This window comes from Eremothecium gossypii, chromosome IV (assembly GCF_000091025.4).
Source record: "Eremothecium gossypii ATCC 10895 chromosome IV, complete sequence".
Taxonomy (NCBI): domain Eukaryota; kingdom Fungi; phylum Ascomycota; class Saccharomycetes; order Saccharomycetales; family Saccharomycetaceae; genus Eremothecium; species Eremothecium gossypii.
The window spans coordinates 1,355,478-1,369,798 of NC_005785.6; the positions used below are offsets into that span (position 1 = coordinate 1,355,478).

General features: G+C 52.0%; 8 protein-coding genes and 1 non-coding gene across 9 annotated transcripts; 5 read left to right on the forward strand and 4 right to left on the reverse strand.

Annotated features, from left to right (window-relative positions):
• Nucleotides 1–311: 311 nt before the first annotated feature.
• TEA1 (Tea1p) lies at nucleotides 312–2,417 on the forward strand (the record flags this gene model as incomplete). Its single annotated transcript, NM_209814.2, has 1 exon — nucleotides 312–2,417. The coding sequence occupies one exon, from the start codon at nucleotides 312–314 to the stop codon at nucleotides 2,415–2,417; it is 2,106 nt and encodes a 701-aa protein (NP_984461.2).
• A 458-nt stretch (nucleotides 2,418–2,875) lies between these two features.
• Nucleotides 2,876–3,850, forward strand: AGOS_ADR366W (uncharacterized protein; the record flags this gene model as incomplete). The annotated part of the gene is made up of 1 exon (NM_209815.2): nucleotides 2,876–3,850. The coding sequence occupies one exon, from the start codon at nucleotides 2,876–2,878 to the stop codon at nucleotides 3,848–3,850; it is 975 nt and encodes a 324-aa protein (NP_984462.2).
• Nucleotides 3,851–4,133: 283 nt separating this feature from the next.
• On the reverse strand, nucleotides 4,134–4,985 carry MTW1 (MIND complex subunit MTW1; the record flags this gene model as incomplete). Its single annotated transcript, NM_209816.1, has 1 exon — nucleotides 4,134–4,985. The coding sequence occupies one exon, from the start codon at nucleotides 4,983–4,985 to the stop codon at nucleotides 4,134–4,136; it is 852 nt and encodes a 283-aa protein (NP_984463.1).
• Nucleotides 4,986–5,607: 622 nt separating this feature from the next.
• CDC19 (pyruvate kinase CDC19) lies at nucleotides 5,608–7,113 on the forward strand (the record flags this gene model as incomplete). Its single annotated transcript, NM_209817.1, has 1 exon — nucleotides 5,608–7,113. One exon carries the CDS (start codon nucleotides 5,608–5,610, stop codon nucleotides 7,111–7,113), a length of 1,506 nt encoding a protein of 501 aa, NP_984464.1.
• A 99-nt stretch (nucleotides 7,114–7,212) lies between these two features.
• Nucleotides 7,213–9,696, reverse strand: REV1 (deoxycytidyl transferase; the record flags this gene model as incomplete). The annotated part of the gene is made up of 1 exon (NM_209818.1): nucleotides 7,213–9,696. One exon carries the CDS (start codon nucleotides 9,694–9,696, stop codon nucleotides 7,213–7,215), a length of 2,484 nt encoding a protein of 827 aa, NP_984465.1.
• A 566-nt stretch (nucleotides 9,697–10,262) lies between these two features.
• On the forward strand, nucleotides 10,263–11,042 carry TYE7 (Tye7p; the record flags this gene model as incomplete). Its single annotated transcript, NM_209819.1, has 1 exon — nucleotides 10,263–11,042. One exon carries the CDS (start codon nucleotides 10,263–10,265, stop codon nucleotides 11,040–11,042), a length of 780 nt encoding a protein of 259 aa, NP_984466.1.
• Nucleotides 11,043–11,278: 236 nt separating this feature from the next.
• Nucleotides 11,279–11,351, reverse strand: AGOS_t0088. The gene has a single exon. It is a non-coding gene; the product is annotated as a tRNA-Met (tRNA).
• A 268-nt stretch (nucleotides 11,352–11,619) lies between these two features.
• On the forward strand, nucleotides 11,620–12,519 carry AGOS_ADR371W (ADR371Wp; the record flags this gene model as incomplete). Its single annotated transcript, NM_209820.1, has 1 exon — nucleotides 11,620–12,519. The coding sequence occupies one exon, from the start codon at nucleotides 11,620–11,622 to the stop codon at nucleotides 12,517–12,519; it is 900 nt and encodes a 299-aa protein (NP_984467.1).
• Nucleotides 12,520–12,883: 364 nt separating this feature from the next.
• RBG1 (GTP-binding protein RBG1) lies at nucleotides 12,884–13,990 on the reverse strand (the record flags this gene model as incomplete). Its single annotated transcript, NM_209821.1, has 1 exon — nucleotides 12,884–13,990. The coding sequence occupies one exon, from the start codon at nucleotides 13,988–13,990 to the stop codon at nucleotides 12,884–12,886; it is 1,107 nt and encodes a 368-aa protein (NP_984468.1).
• Nucleotides 13,991–14,321: the final 331 nt, after the last annotated feature.

The following is a 14,321-nucleotide window of genomic DNA, read 5'->3' on the forward strand; positions in this document are numbered from 1 at the left end:
TGCACGGCGTACACGTCATTAAATAAATAGCACTATATACCCTACCCAATCAGGTGGCCATGGAATATCCCTCTAGGACCGCTTAATTCTGCATTACCGATTCATTAATCGGATCATCATCTTGTACTAGATGTCTCGATGAAGCACAGTAGGGCATTAGATAAAAAATTCGGAAACACACTAGGAGATGACTTGATTGAGAGGCATTAATTAATGCCTTTTCCATTTAAGACGCTACTGGAGAGTATATATTTGCCTTAAGGGCGTGGATTGCGAAGGTTGTCGTCGCTAGTACGTGCGTAGTTCATAACATGGCCAAGGCTATACAAGAGACGGGACCAAGTTCGCAGCTTGAGATAAGGTGCGAGGCGTCACCTGTCCGCGGGCCCTTGACAGAAGAACCGGCGGAGCGAGAAAGCTACACAGGGGTCAGTAAGAAGAGGCTGGCCTGCACTAACTGCCGACGGCGGCGGAAGAAGTGCGATCTTAATTACCCTTGTTCGAGCTGCCTACGACTGAAGCTCGAATGCAACGTAAACGATGAGGATCTGCGCAAGAAACGGTACTCTATCACGTACGTTAAGAACCTGGAGACACAGGTGGCGTTCCTGGAGAGTAAGGTGCGAGAGCTAGCAGACACTGTGGCGCTAAGGGACCGTGGGCTAGAGGGGCAACCGCTTGAAGGGCAAAGATTCAGAAACCTTGCGGGTGCAGAGAGCGCCATGGAGGGCCACTACCAGTGCCAACAGATGCTTCGGGATACCAGTGGTGTTGTTTCCAACGAGAAGGAGCACACAGGCAACCAGTGCGAGCTCCAGCTCATGCAGCCTGATATGGAATTCGAACGGCCGCTTTCGTCGACATCACAGTCATCTGTATCTCGATCTTCCGGTTCGCAATCATCCTCCAGTCCAGGTGACAACGATATACTACGGCGACGGAAGTTTTTGAAGGGCAGTATCTACCCAGACCGCCCAATGAGTTACCAGCAAAAAAGCACTCCAGCCGAAAAAGAACTTGGTAGTACGGAGCGCATCTGTGACCTTCGTACAGCAGTGATATTGAGGACAAAGGATCGCCCGAGCTCAATGCTCAACAATGACCCCAAGATCTTGAAAAGTCTGTCCAATTTTTACACATGGTTATACCCTGGGCACTTCATCTTCCTGCATCGGGAGTCTTTCCTTTATGGCTTTTTTAACAATAGTGACAGCTATGAAAGCTCGCGGTACTGCTCGGAGGAATTGATCTACGCGATGGCCGCGGTCGGATCTCGCCTATCGATTGAGTTGCACTCGGAAAGCGAGCAGTACGCTCAGACGGCAAAAGACAGGCTCCTCCGCATAGTCTTTGACGAGCAAAGTCCTGCAAAGATTACTACCGTGCAAGCGCTCCTTTGCCTCGCATTCTACGAGCTCGGTAACGGTAATAACCAGCTTGCATGGTCCTTCAGCGGCTTGGCAATCCGCGTGGGGTACGACATCGGCTTCCAGCTCGATCCCAAGGTCTGGGTAACAGACGAAGACAGTTCCGCTCTCAGCGAAAGTGAGCTGGAGATCCGCTCGCGCATCTATTGGGGCTGCTACATCGCCGACCACCTCATCTGCCTCCTCCTAGGCAGAACGCCGACCCTCAGCGTTTCCAATTCAACCATCCCGGAGAGCGACGAGCTACCTGAAATAGACGGAACCGAGGACTTCCGCTTCGACAGCAAGTGCGTGCTGCAAATATCCTTGCCGCTGAAGAATCTAATCATCCTCTCTCGCATCATCCAGATTTTCACCGCAAAGATCTTCATCGAGCCCAGCAACACGCTGCAGCGCATTGAGTACCTCTTGAAATTCAACCTCAAGGTCTACCACTGGCGCCAGTCGTTGCCCGACTTTCTCAAGTGGTCCCAGGCCCGCATCAACGATCCCGATATCAGCACCGACCCCACTATCTCCTACTTCTGGTACCACTACTACATCGTCCTGCTGACCTTCAATCGCCCCTTCGTAGACGCCTGCACAGAGGCCAAGGCGGTTGTGCTTGAGGCACTCGCAGACCTCCGCGCCCTCCTCTCCGTCTTCCGCTGGCGGTTCTCGCTTTCCAAGGCCTCAATTTACCACCTCTATAGCTGCCTCGTCGCCATTGACTGCGCCGACGCCCTCGTCATGCTGCTCCCTGATCCACTCATAACCACCGCCCTCCCGGACCCTGCCGCAGAGCCTTCCTTCTTCCGTCGCGTGCTTCAGGACCTCGCTCCCGCATACGATCTCCCTCGCCGCTGCGCCGCTCCGCCGTCCGATCCCCTCCGCCACCACCTAGCCTCCCTGCACTTTGCCCATGACTTCTCCCTCTCCGACGAGATTGACGATCTCATCCGCCAAGTCTTTGGCTTCGATCGCAACCTTCAGCCAGCCCACCATCTCTGACGCTGACGCTGCCTTCCGCACCAGTACATCACGAAAAAAAGAAACGCCCGAGTCATTCCGTGGCCGACTCTTCCGCCTTGGACCCTAGCAAGCATACCCCGCCGCTCGCCCTTGCTTCCTGTCCATGCGCAACATGTGCTCGAGTGGCCGCCTCGTTATCGACTCCACCCGGCCTCTCAATGCCCGGTTGCACGCAGGGCCCCGAGCTTGCAGCTGGTCTCATTGTACTACCTAATGATTTCTTTTTTGGTTTTTGTAATTTGTTTCTTTTTTTATAAGGAGAAACAGTTCAATATATCTCATCATCTATAAAACTACGACGTCTTAGGATTCTCCAGCACGCCGGAAACTGATAGATCAGAACCAAAAAGCAGTTCGAGTATATCAGTAAGCACTGGGAAGTTTGGGAAATAGCAGTGCTGAGAGTTACGGGACAGATTGGCAAAGACACATTTGCGATGGAATTTAATTCGCCGCAGCCAGAGCACGCACAATTACACATTCACCCTAAAGGTGCAGCCCGGCTGCTGGGAAAACTGCACGCGGAGGGTCGCGTGATGCACCACGAAGATAACGAGGAAAGCGGGGGCGGGGAGGGACGGCTGATTCCGTCACCGCCGCTGTCACCACGAGTCGGGCCGGGAGAGAGCGGGGCGGCGGTGGGACGGGATGCCGGAGCACTTGTTGTGACGCCGAGCTGGGCTCCAGGCATGACTTCAAAGCGGTATCGATACGCGACACATGGGTTTCTTGCGCAGTACCGACTAATGGGCTACGGCGGCGGCGCCAGGCCGAAGAAAACGGGGCTTGCGCGGCGGCCACGGTATAACAAGACATATGCCTCGGGGTCCGACCTGGAAAAGGTGTACCGCACGCGGCGGGTGACCAAGAACACAGGCACGCCCGCTGTGGAGGGTTCGCTGTCGCCAATGGCGGGGTTTGCGCGGCCATCGCCGCGGGCGAACCGCAAGAAGAGGGCGCACCCCCACGTCTCGGGCCACACGCAGACTACCCCGCTTGCGTCTGCCAAGGAGGTGCACTCTGCGCCCACGTATGTGCCCAATATGAGCTGGGAGAAACTTCCCGACTACTCGCCGCCATTGTCGACGCTCCCCTCAAACAACAACACAAAGTGTCTCAAAGTTGAATGGAAGGGCTCTTCAATGGACCTATCGAACGACCCGTTGCGCCATAAACTCCACCCGGCCGAATTGGTGTTGGCTCAGACGTTGCGGCTACCTTGTGACCTATACCTAGATTCTAAACGCAGACTTTTCTGTGAAAAGGTACATCGCTTAAAGCAAGGCATGCCCTTCCGGAGGACAGATGCGCAGAAGGCTTGCCGAATCGACGTCAACAAAGCATCCCGCTTGTTTGCGGCTTACGAGAAGATTGGTTGGCTAGATGACGACAATTTTGCGAAATATTTGTGAGCTGGCCACATCTTATCCGGGGCGTCATTTTCGGACTTTTCTTCTTTCCCACACGTCTGTCACCTCAACGGTCAGTTATACACATACACATCACGCATATGGAAAGAAGGTTGTATTAATTATCATCTCAACACACTATCAATTCGGTAATAAGAGGGTTATGGAACCCAGCAATCTTAGGTTTACGGTTTTCTCATAAAAACATATTAGGGATTATGTTTTCTATAATTCGGCTTGTGTAATGCAAACAAAAATTATGAATAGGCTATATGCACTGTATACATCACACGTGCTTTTGTAGCGCGTCCCAGTTGGGGTGGTCGATAGTGCCTCCCTCCGGGTCCGCTAGGGAGAGCTCGTGATCGGGTGCGGCATCTTCGGCTGCGTCGCCGAAAAGCTGGCGGAGCAGCGTGCGTGCGCTATTGTGGATGTAGCCGCTCCGCGTTGCACCGCTATGATGGAGCGCGGAGTACTTGCACAGTAGCTCCTCCACGCTATCTGCGCTACAGAAGGCCTCGTTCTCCGTGTACAGCGCTCGCAGCTGCACCGCCAGTAGTTTCATGGTCTCGTCGACGGGGCGCAGGCTGCCCAGCAGTGCGCGGAGCCGCTCGGCTTCCTCCTTCGTAGAGGGGGCCCCATTTTCAAGCAAGTTCCGAACCTGCTCCTTGAAGCTGACGATGCGCTCGTGCGCGCGCCGAGTCTCGCGGACGCGTTTCAGGAGTATGTCATGCAGCGCAAACGCAGCCTCGATCTCCTCCAGCCGGCTGCGCAGTTCTGGCGCGGGGTCTGTGTCCAGCACAAGCTTGTCATAGTGCGCCAGTCTGAAGTGCCCGCCCTCGACGAGCTCGGCCGGCACGCTCAGAACGTTCCGCAGCACGTACAGCTCCAGCTTGTCCAGATTCTTGTCCACCGCATTCTCCAGCAGAGTCTCCAGCTTCGCGGTGCCGACTTTGATCTCCTCCGTGAAGTCCTCGCCCCCCACCTGATGCCGCTGTCGCAGGTACGTTTCCATCGCCTGCGTGCATTTGTACATTATCTCGTTGACGCTATTGATCAGGTCATCCACGAGTGAGATGGGCGGGTACCCGAGGTGCTCCGTCAAGAGCGACGTCGCCGACATCGTAGGAGCTGCCATTATGTCTTGTCCGCCCTGCCGTACGTGCGCTAACCGTGATGGTCGGTTCGCGTATCTCGTCTTGTCCGCCTGCCGATCTCACACGTGACTAAAATCACTAACACCACGTGACTTCGTGCACGTGGCATCGTCCCATTCTGTGCGTCGCTAGCATTCTGCCCGCGCATCTGTGTCAGGCCACTGCGCAGCTGACCACGCCGTACCACGGCAGGCTTCACGACAGACGGCAAGCTCAATCGCTATCTACGGTTTCAGGTGGAATTTCTTACCGGCATCCGATTAATTGCTTTTTTGGCTTCCTTTTGCCCCTCTTTTTCCAGTGGGTTGCTTCCTGAAAACAGGGAGCTAGCTTCCCGTAGTACGTAACAGTCGTAGAGGGTTAGGCATCGCTGAGCTCGAGACCCGGTGATGCAATGTGCACAACCCTCGTCTGCGCAAAACGGGCACGAAGATTGAAAGTATCCAGGAGTGCAGCCCAGGGTCATGCGAGACAGAATGGGCCAGAAAAAGCGAAAAAATGGACGACGCTTTTATATATATATGTAGCGAGGCCGGGCGTTCCCAGAACGGGACCCGACACAACTTGTTGTAGAATTTCTATCTGCAAGGAATCAAATACAAAATGGAATCTAGATTGGGATGGCTAACTCGTTTGAACTACGACACTGGTTCTGCATTGAGAAGAACGTCGATCATCGGGACGATTGGTCCTAAGACCAACAACCCAGAGACGTTGGTGGAGCTTAGAAAGGCGGGCTTGAACATCGTGAGAATGAACTTCTCGCACGGCTCGTACGAGTACCACCAGTCGGTGATCGACAACGCCAGAAAGTCGGAGGAGTTGTACCCTGGTAGACCATTGGCCATTGCGTTGGACACCAAGGGTCCTGAGATCAGAACTGGTACCACTGTCGACAACGTCGACTACCCAATCCCACCTAACCACGAGATGATCTTCACCACCGACGACCAGTACGCCAAGTCCTGCGACGACAAAGTCATGTTTGTCGACTACAAGAACATCACGAAGGTGATTGAGAAGGGCAGAGTGATTTACGTTGACGACGGTGTTCTATCGTTCGAGGTGTTGGAGGTCGTGGACGACAAGACCTTGAAGGTCAAGTCTTTGAACGCAGGGAAGATCTGCTCCCACAAGGGTGTGAACTTGCCGGGTACCGATGTCGACTTGCCAGCTCTGTCTGAGAAGGACAAGTCTGACTTGCGCTTCGGTGTCAAGAACGGTGTGCACATGGTCTTCGCTTCCTTCATCAGAACTGCTGGAGACATCCTAACTATCAGAGAGATCTTGGGCGAGGATGGCAAGGACATCAAGATCATCGCCAAGATTGAGAACCAGCAGGGTGTGAACAACTTCGACGAGATTTTGAAGGTCACCGACGGTGTTATGGTCGCCAGAGGTGACTTGGGTATCGAGATCCCAGCGCCTCAGGTATTTGCTGTGCAAAAGATGTTGATCGCCAAGTGTAACTTGGCTGGTAAGCCAGTTATCTGTGCCACCCAGATGTTGGAGTCTATGACCTATAACCCAAGACCAACCAGAGCTGAGGTTTCTGACGTTGGTAACGCTGTCCTGGACGGTGCTGACTGTGTTATGTTGTCTGGTGAGACCGCCAAGGGTATCTACCCAATCAACGCTGTTAAGACCATGGCTGAGACTGCTTTGATTGCTGAGCAGGCCATTCCATACGTTCCAACTTACGATGACCTCAGAAACTTGACTCCAAAGCCAACTCCAACCTCCGAGACCATCGCTGCTGCTGCTGTCGCGGCTACTTTCGAGCAGAAGGCCAAGGCCATTGTCGTGCTATCCACCTCCGGTGACACCACCAGATTGGTCTCCAAGTACAAGCCAAACGTTCCAATCGTTATGGTGACCAGAAACCCAAGAGCGGCCAGATACTGCCACTTGCACAGAGGTGTCTTCCCATTCGTCTACGAACAGGAGGCAGCTGATGAGTGGACCGATGACGTCGAGGCCAGATTGAACTTCGGTGTGGAGAAGTCCAAGGAGCTTGGTATCCTGAGCGAGGGTGACACTATTGTCACTATTCAGGGTTTCGCGTCTGGTGTTGGCCACTCTAACACCTTGAGGGTGTTGACCGTCTAAATCAAGTGTGTGCAAGGAACAAATAAAGCGTGTGCATCAAACTTGTGTGTGTGTTTGATGTACACGCTGTAGGTGTATGAATTAGCGTATCATTAGTGTTTATGGGCGGTCTATCTGCGGATATATATCGAATAGAATCTCTACATTTTGTGTATAGAGCTGCTTGCAGCGGTTCAGTCTTACCAGGACGACCCTGACTAGGTACTCTTCCCATTCTTGGAAGCTTGGCCTATCGCCCTGTGCCTCGTGTATCCGCAATTGATCTGATATCAGGCGCGCCATTGAGAGGAGGGTAGGGAGCCTTCGAGGACCCCCGGAAATTAGTCTATCGAGATAGTTGGTGAAAAGATCCAGGTCTTTATGATTGGGGCCATCAGATCGCAAGGTTTGAGAGATCCACTCTCGTACTAAGCTCTTTATCTTCTCCTGGGAGATCAAGTTTTGGAAGGTAACTGGCTCAAGGATTCCTAAATTTTTAAGAGCATGATCGGACTTATTACCATGGGCGCCTGCCCCAATTCTCTTTCGAGAACTTTGCAAATAAGAACGTCTTGCTTTTTGATAGATTCTATGCTCTCTTCTGATTTCTTCCGCTAGATCCGTAGGTAATCCACCCAGGAATGACTCGCACAAGGCTGACGCAGACATCATGTGAGTGAAATCAGGTGATGGTGAACTCGAGGTCCTCTTGTGCCGGTCAAAAAAATCCTTAATAGGAGTGGCCCTTTTATAAACTACAGGTGGCAATTCTGTAACCGACGCTGTGATACGATTCTTTGGAGTTGTTAAAGGTCTGATTGTACCAAATGGAAACCTGAGCTGACGGGGCATTTGAGAAATGGATGCCTCCTTCAGTTTAAGAAACTGAACGGCTATACCACGCAGTTCCTTTGCGGGGCAGCATAGCATGCGAAAAGCTGCCTTTATCTCTGCAGATATAACCCCAGGAATATTGGTAGCAAGACCTAATCTGCACGATTTACTATAACTGTCACAGTCACCCATGCCCAAGTATTTGGGGGGTTCGATGGGGGCATCCCTGCTTCTGCGTGCTATTTTCAAAACAATATGGGACGTGGTCATGCGGAGCTCATTGAGCTTACCAACCAGATACTGGACAAGGCGATCAAGAAAGGCATCAACCTCCGGGACAGCATCAAAGCGGATACCCCAGTTGATTTCAACAGATAAAGACTTTCGCGCAAAGTATGCTCTGGGGTTACAGAGCATTCTACTGGACTCTACATCGTCGAGCCCCTGAAACAAATCTGCCAACTTGGCACCTGTTATAGATCCCAGCCGTGCTATCAATTCGGAGCGTGAAAATAATTGGCTAACCTGAGCAATAGTATGCTCATGGCCTGTGGATCCTAATAAAAGCTTTTCTGCAATTGCTCTACCTACGCCTGGAAGGTCGCGTAGGGCACACGTTTCAAATAGATGTGCAGGAGATACGACCTGCGTATCACCCCCCTTAATTGATTCTTTAGTGCAAACCAGATAGCCATCAGGTTTCGCACGTTTGAGAGCCAACCGGGCTAGAACTAAGGACGGTGCGCACCCCACGCTTACCGAACAGCCGCCTGTGCGCTCTGCTACTTCTGATCGGATGCGTATACACAAGTTTTGACAACTAAGTGTATCGAGCGGCATGTCAATAACACAGACAGCCTCATCCACCGAAATTGGATACACTGCGTCGAAAGCCTTTAAACCCTCCAATACCTCGTAGAAGGCATTCGAAATCGTTTCGTATTCATCGTAGGTATAGGGGAGGCAAACCAGTTGGGGGCACAAGTTCTTGGCTTTGGAGACCCACATGCCATTTTGTATTCCACATTCCCGAGCAGCATAATTACAGGAGGCAACGTCCGAAGATGAACCCCCATGACACACTGCCAACGGTACTTCGGCCTTGCTTGGATAGCCCGCCTTGATGCCTGAAATAGTCGCAAAAAAGCAATCAAAATCCACGTGGAGGACGTGTGCTGGTGGAGCCCGCAAATCATTTAGCGCACCTTCATTCATCCGGAGATGCCTGTCGAGAAACCTCTCGCGTAGAGCCGCCTTCCAGGCCGAGAGATGATGCAGGCGCGATTTGGCAAAGAAGTCCTCAATGAATCCAGGATCCTTGCAAGTGAGTCGCGGCCCCTGTGGACTCCCAACAGAGGCCATAATGGTCGCTGCGGCCTCCGTGCCTGCGGCCGCGTAAGGCTTCCAGGGTACAAGCTCCCCGCTACACAAGCACGCCGACACCCACGCAGGCCGCACTACCTTGCACGCGTGCCATAGTCTACGCTTCGCCACTGGTACGTGCTCAGCCACGATGTGCGTTACATCACTCGGCCTCGCCAGATAGTGCACAAACGTCCCCCCATGCATCACGATTTCGCGCCGAAGCTCTTCCCTGTCGGGGTCGGTGTGCCCATTAACGTGCACCCGACACCCTCGAAAGATAGGTGTGCGTGCCCCGCACACACCCCGCAGCTGCTCCTCCTGCGCTTTCTGGAGCCGCTGCTTCCCTACAAAATACTCCCGATATCCATCAAACCCTTGATTTGGCGCTGCGTGCCCATCCCCCATCTCTAGGTCCTTGGCGTGCCGGCTATCGATCTGCCTTTTACTGCATTCTTCATGCTAGGCCGCACATTTTCTCCAGCCAACTTACAATGTTCTAATCTGCACGGGAAACTCTGCCATTGCGCTACCATAACGTACGATATGCACAGGATAATGCATATGCACCATTATTGTGGATACCGCGCCTCGATCATATCGTTAATGGTGATATTTACGCACCATACTTTTTCGGCTCGTTTCAGGCCTTCTCGAGCATCAAATTCCGAAGGAGCTCGGCGAGCGGAGCGAAATTTCCAACTGGCGTGATAAAATTATCCGTAGGAACTGCAAGATGGTCTGAGTTGCTCCAGCTTACCAAGCCTCGGAAAAAAAGTGTGTGGTCGATTATGCAGCAGCTTTTCTTTTTCAATGAAAGCCTAGACGGATGAGGTCGTATAAAAGAGATTTGAAAAACGATTTGAGCTACCAGGTACAGCTGTCGGGTATTTCTCCTGCATGACTTATTAAGTAGACATCAATAGTATTGATCCCTCAAGGTTAACTCTTTAGACCACAGACATAACACAAATATGCCAGTCAGCGTAATGAACAATTCTGGGGCAGCCGATTTCGAGGAATGGCTAGCGCAGGGTCCGATCAATTCTTTGCCTGGTTCTGACGGCTCAAGCGGCGAGACTTCGTCTGCTGCATCGCCATTTGACCAATTTGCGTCTCTTTTTGACGCGGAAGCGCCGCTTGCGCCGCTTTCTGATGGTGAAGCCCTGCCGTCCAACAAGACCTCTGTCACGAACTCGCCGGTGTGCATAAAGGAGGAGGACGCAGGCGTGCTGCAGTTTGCTGGAGACCAATCGCTGGCCGCACTTGCGCTGCACTTCGACGGGTTTGATACTGCGCCGCAAGCGACGGAGGCGGACAACGAACGGGACGATGCGGACAGTATCAACAACGAGGAGGAAGAGACCCAGGGGCTAACGCAAAGCGAGCGCGCTGCATACAAGCCCAAGCGGGCTCCTCGCAAGCGTTTGACCCCCCACCAAAAGGAGGCCCACAACAAAATCGAGAAGCGCTATCGCATCAACATTAACACAAAGCTTGCGAAACTGCAGCAGATTATACCCTGGGTTGCATCGGAGGCCACTGCATTTGAGGTGGACGATGCTCTGCGCCAGAAATCTTCCCCAACGATGATGGACACCGCCACGCTCACATCCGCCACTCCAAAATTGAACAAAAGTATGATTTTGGAGAAGGCTGTCGACTACATTTTGTTCTTGCAGAACAATGAGCGCCTCTATGCAATGGAGGTACAAAGGTTGAAGGCCGAGCTGGATGCGCTTCGCCCCCAGTAATAATGATAGACAAGAATGATAGACAGCCCGCCTATGGGCTAGTCGTTACATGATAATGATATGATTTTAAAACTCTGAGGCTCACGTAAACTAATGTTTTTTCTGTATATAGATAGATTGAAAGATGATGAATGAATTATGATGCCAAGATTTGGAGCTTCCCTCTATCCTCTAACTACAAGCAGCTGGGTAAAATTGTGGCTTCGGGAGTACAACTCAACGTGAGCTCAAAAAATTGCTCCAGGGGAGGTTCGAACTCTCGACCTTCAGATTATGAGACTGACGCTCTTCCGACTGAGCTACTGAAGCAATGCGATATTTTTTCTGTTAGCGCATCAATCTAGAGTCTCCGCCTAATCAATCGGAAACACGTGATACAAGTCACGTGCATCTCATCACCAAGAGAATGGAAAAGTAAAGAGCAGAAAAGTAAAGAGAGCGAACCATTCTTAAGATGCGATAGTTACCAGGAACCAAACATAAGTCACAATCTCTGGCGGTTTGGCGTCATTGCTAGCAGAAAGGCTCATATTTTTGTTGGACACGCGGTATTAGAAGGAGGAGAACACGTTAATTCATGACTTCCTTTAACTTTCGGTACGAAATGGCGCTGGCAATGGACCAGCTACAGCCGCAACAGCTCAGCGCCAATGTGTTCTTCGGCCCTCTGAACACTTTGTCCCAAGCAGAGTTTATTGAGAGTAAGAATATTCGGTTTTTCATCTCGATCGGGATACCAATTCAAAAGGTGGTAGAACACATGAGGGCGGTGCCTCACCAGAACTATGTTGCCGCGGTTGTGGATGAAGAGCACGCGAAAGTCATGAACGAAAACGCCGATGTGGCCCTCTTTCGCAAGATTCACACTGATAAAATACAGCAACTCGCCCATGCGATTGGGGGTGTCGGTCATGGCGATGGCAGCTATCCAGAGGCGCAGTGCGCGTATATGCCGGCGTTTACCACGTGCTCAGCCGAATTCAAGAGCAACGTTATTGGGTCGACAGGGCTGACACTAATGGAACAGTTTAATGATCTGCTGACACTCTTCCAGGGATCACAACTGGGGAATGTGCTGGTTTATTCCAGGAACGGCAATGATGATATGATGACCACACTACTTGTTTCTAATATTCTCAGAACAAACGCCCACATAAATCTATTGGAAGCATTTAGCTACCTGCGCTCACTCAGGCCAACCGTTTCGGAGCAAGCCAAGGAGGAGTGCTTCTGGAACCCAAGCCTGGTAGCATATCATGAGCGCATCAGGGCCGAGATGTTCTGGAAAACTGGGTGCTGCTCACCGCACAATACGCAATCATCTCTAGCCACTGCCGGGGCCAAGCGTCGTAACGAAACCGCGCCAAATGAAGACGACATTGGTGTCCACTGTGCAAGCGTTCCAGTTGGGTTGCCTATGGGAACGGGTATGTTTCCTCGGAAAAGGTTTGCGGCCAATAGTACTGCTGATAAATGATCTCGTGCCCCGGTGGGCTGCTCTCAATGTTAATAGGAATATTTGGAACGCACGGAACGCTCCTGTATGTCTTGTTACCAAATGGGTCGTTTAACTTGAAAGGTGTATTCTCAGCTGCTAGGTGTATCGATATTCTTTAAAATGTACTATATTATAATATTTAAGATTACGGATAGGAAAGTGCGCGAACTTAGTCCTTCGAGGGCTGCAAATGTGCCTTGGATGGATCGTATTTCGTATTTCTTATGCGCCCACTCCAAGCGGATAGAGGGTTTTATACATACAATTCTAGCTCGCTTACAAATCGCCCGAGAAGGCAGCGCGAGAACGTGTGCATTGAAAACCATGCATAAATGCCAAGACATTACTTCTTCAGAATTGTCACAACGTCTTCATCCTCTAGAGTGTGTGCAAGACCCACGTACTGAGGCTGGTGTTTCACACTGCTACCGTAAACCAAAGCATTCCGGAACTCCTCAACCAGAGACTTGTGGATTTGGTTACAGAAATCCCGCACTGTGCAACGGTCTGACCGCAACACAACCGGGTCATTGAAGTCGGGCATGGTCCCCTTGGGCTTGGTGTAAACTCTCACCAAGTTCAGGCGATCCCACATGACCTCGAGCAGCTCATCTAGGTTCCACTCCCGTCCACTAGATATAGGCACAGCATTCGGAATCCGGTACAGCAGCTCCAACTCTTCCACTGACAGCGAGTCGATCTTGTTCAGCACGTAGATAGCCGGCATGTAACGCCTGCTGGGAGCCTCGAGGACGTCAATCAGGTCGTCAACTGTCGCGTCGCACCGGAACGCAATCTCCGCGCTGTTGATGCGGTACTCACTCATCACCGCGCGGATCCCGTCGTGGTCCAAATGTGTCAGCGGCACTGTGTTCGTGATCGATATACCGCCCTTCTCCTTCTTCTTCACAATGATGTCCGGAGGCGACTTGTTCAGCCGGATGCCCACGCCCTCCAGCTCCTTCTCGATGATCTGCTTGTGGTGCAGCGGCTTGTTCACATCCAGCACGATGAACAGCAGGTTGCACGTCCGCGCGACCGCAATCACCTGCCGGCCACGCCCGCGCCCATCCTTCGCGCCGTCAATGATCCCCGGCAGATCCAGCATCTGGATTTTCGCACCCTTATACCGGATCACACCCGGCACCGTCACCAACGTCGTGAACTCGTACTCCGCTGCCTCAGACTCGGTCCCCGTCAGCTTCGACAACAGCGTACTTTTGCCCACGGACGGAAACCCGACAAACCCCACCGATGCCACACCCGTCCGCGACACATCAAAGCCTACACCGCCGCCTCCACCTCCGGCCGACGCGCCCTGCAGCAATTCCCGCCGTAACTTGGCTAACTTGGCTTTCAGCTGCCCGAGATGGAACGAAGTCGCTTTGTTCTTCTGCGTCCGCGCCATCTCATCTTCGATCGCCTTGATTTTCTCCACAGTCGTCGACATTTTGTTTATCTAGCTTCTGATCCGCCTCCTGGCCTCCGCCCGACTCTATACTGTCTGGCTTCGCTGGATTCTGCACAAGCACTTAACGTGAGCCTCGAGCAAGATGACGGAAAACGGTTTTATTGCCTTGTCGTGCTCAATGACATGGTGAAAATTTTTTGGTTGCCATCTCCGCCAACTTCTTCAGGGTCTTTCTTAGCCATTACATGGCGGGCAGTGAGTTGAATGAGCGAGTGTTCAGGCCAGTAGAAGATCAGCAGAAAGGTGTATTGAATCGCTGGAGTCCTAGAAGTTGAGGCTAACGTATTAGGACAGAATATTTAGATAGAGC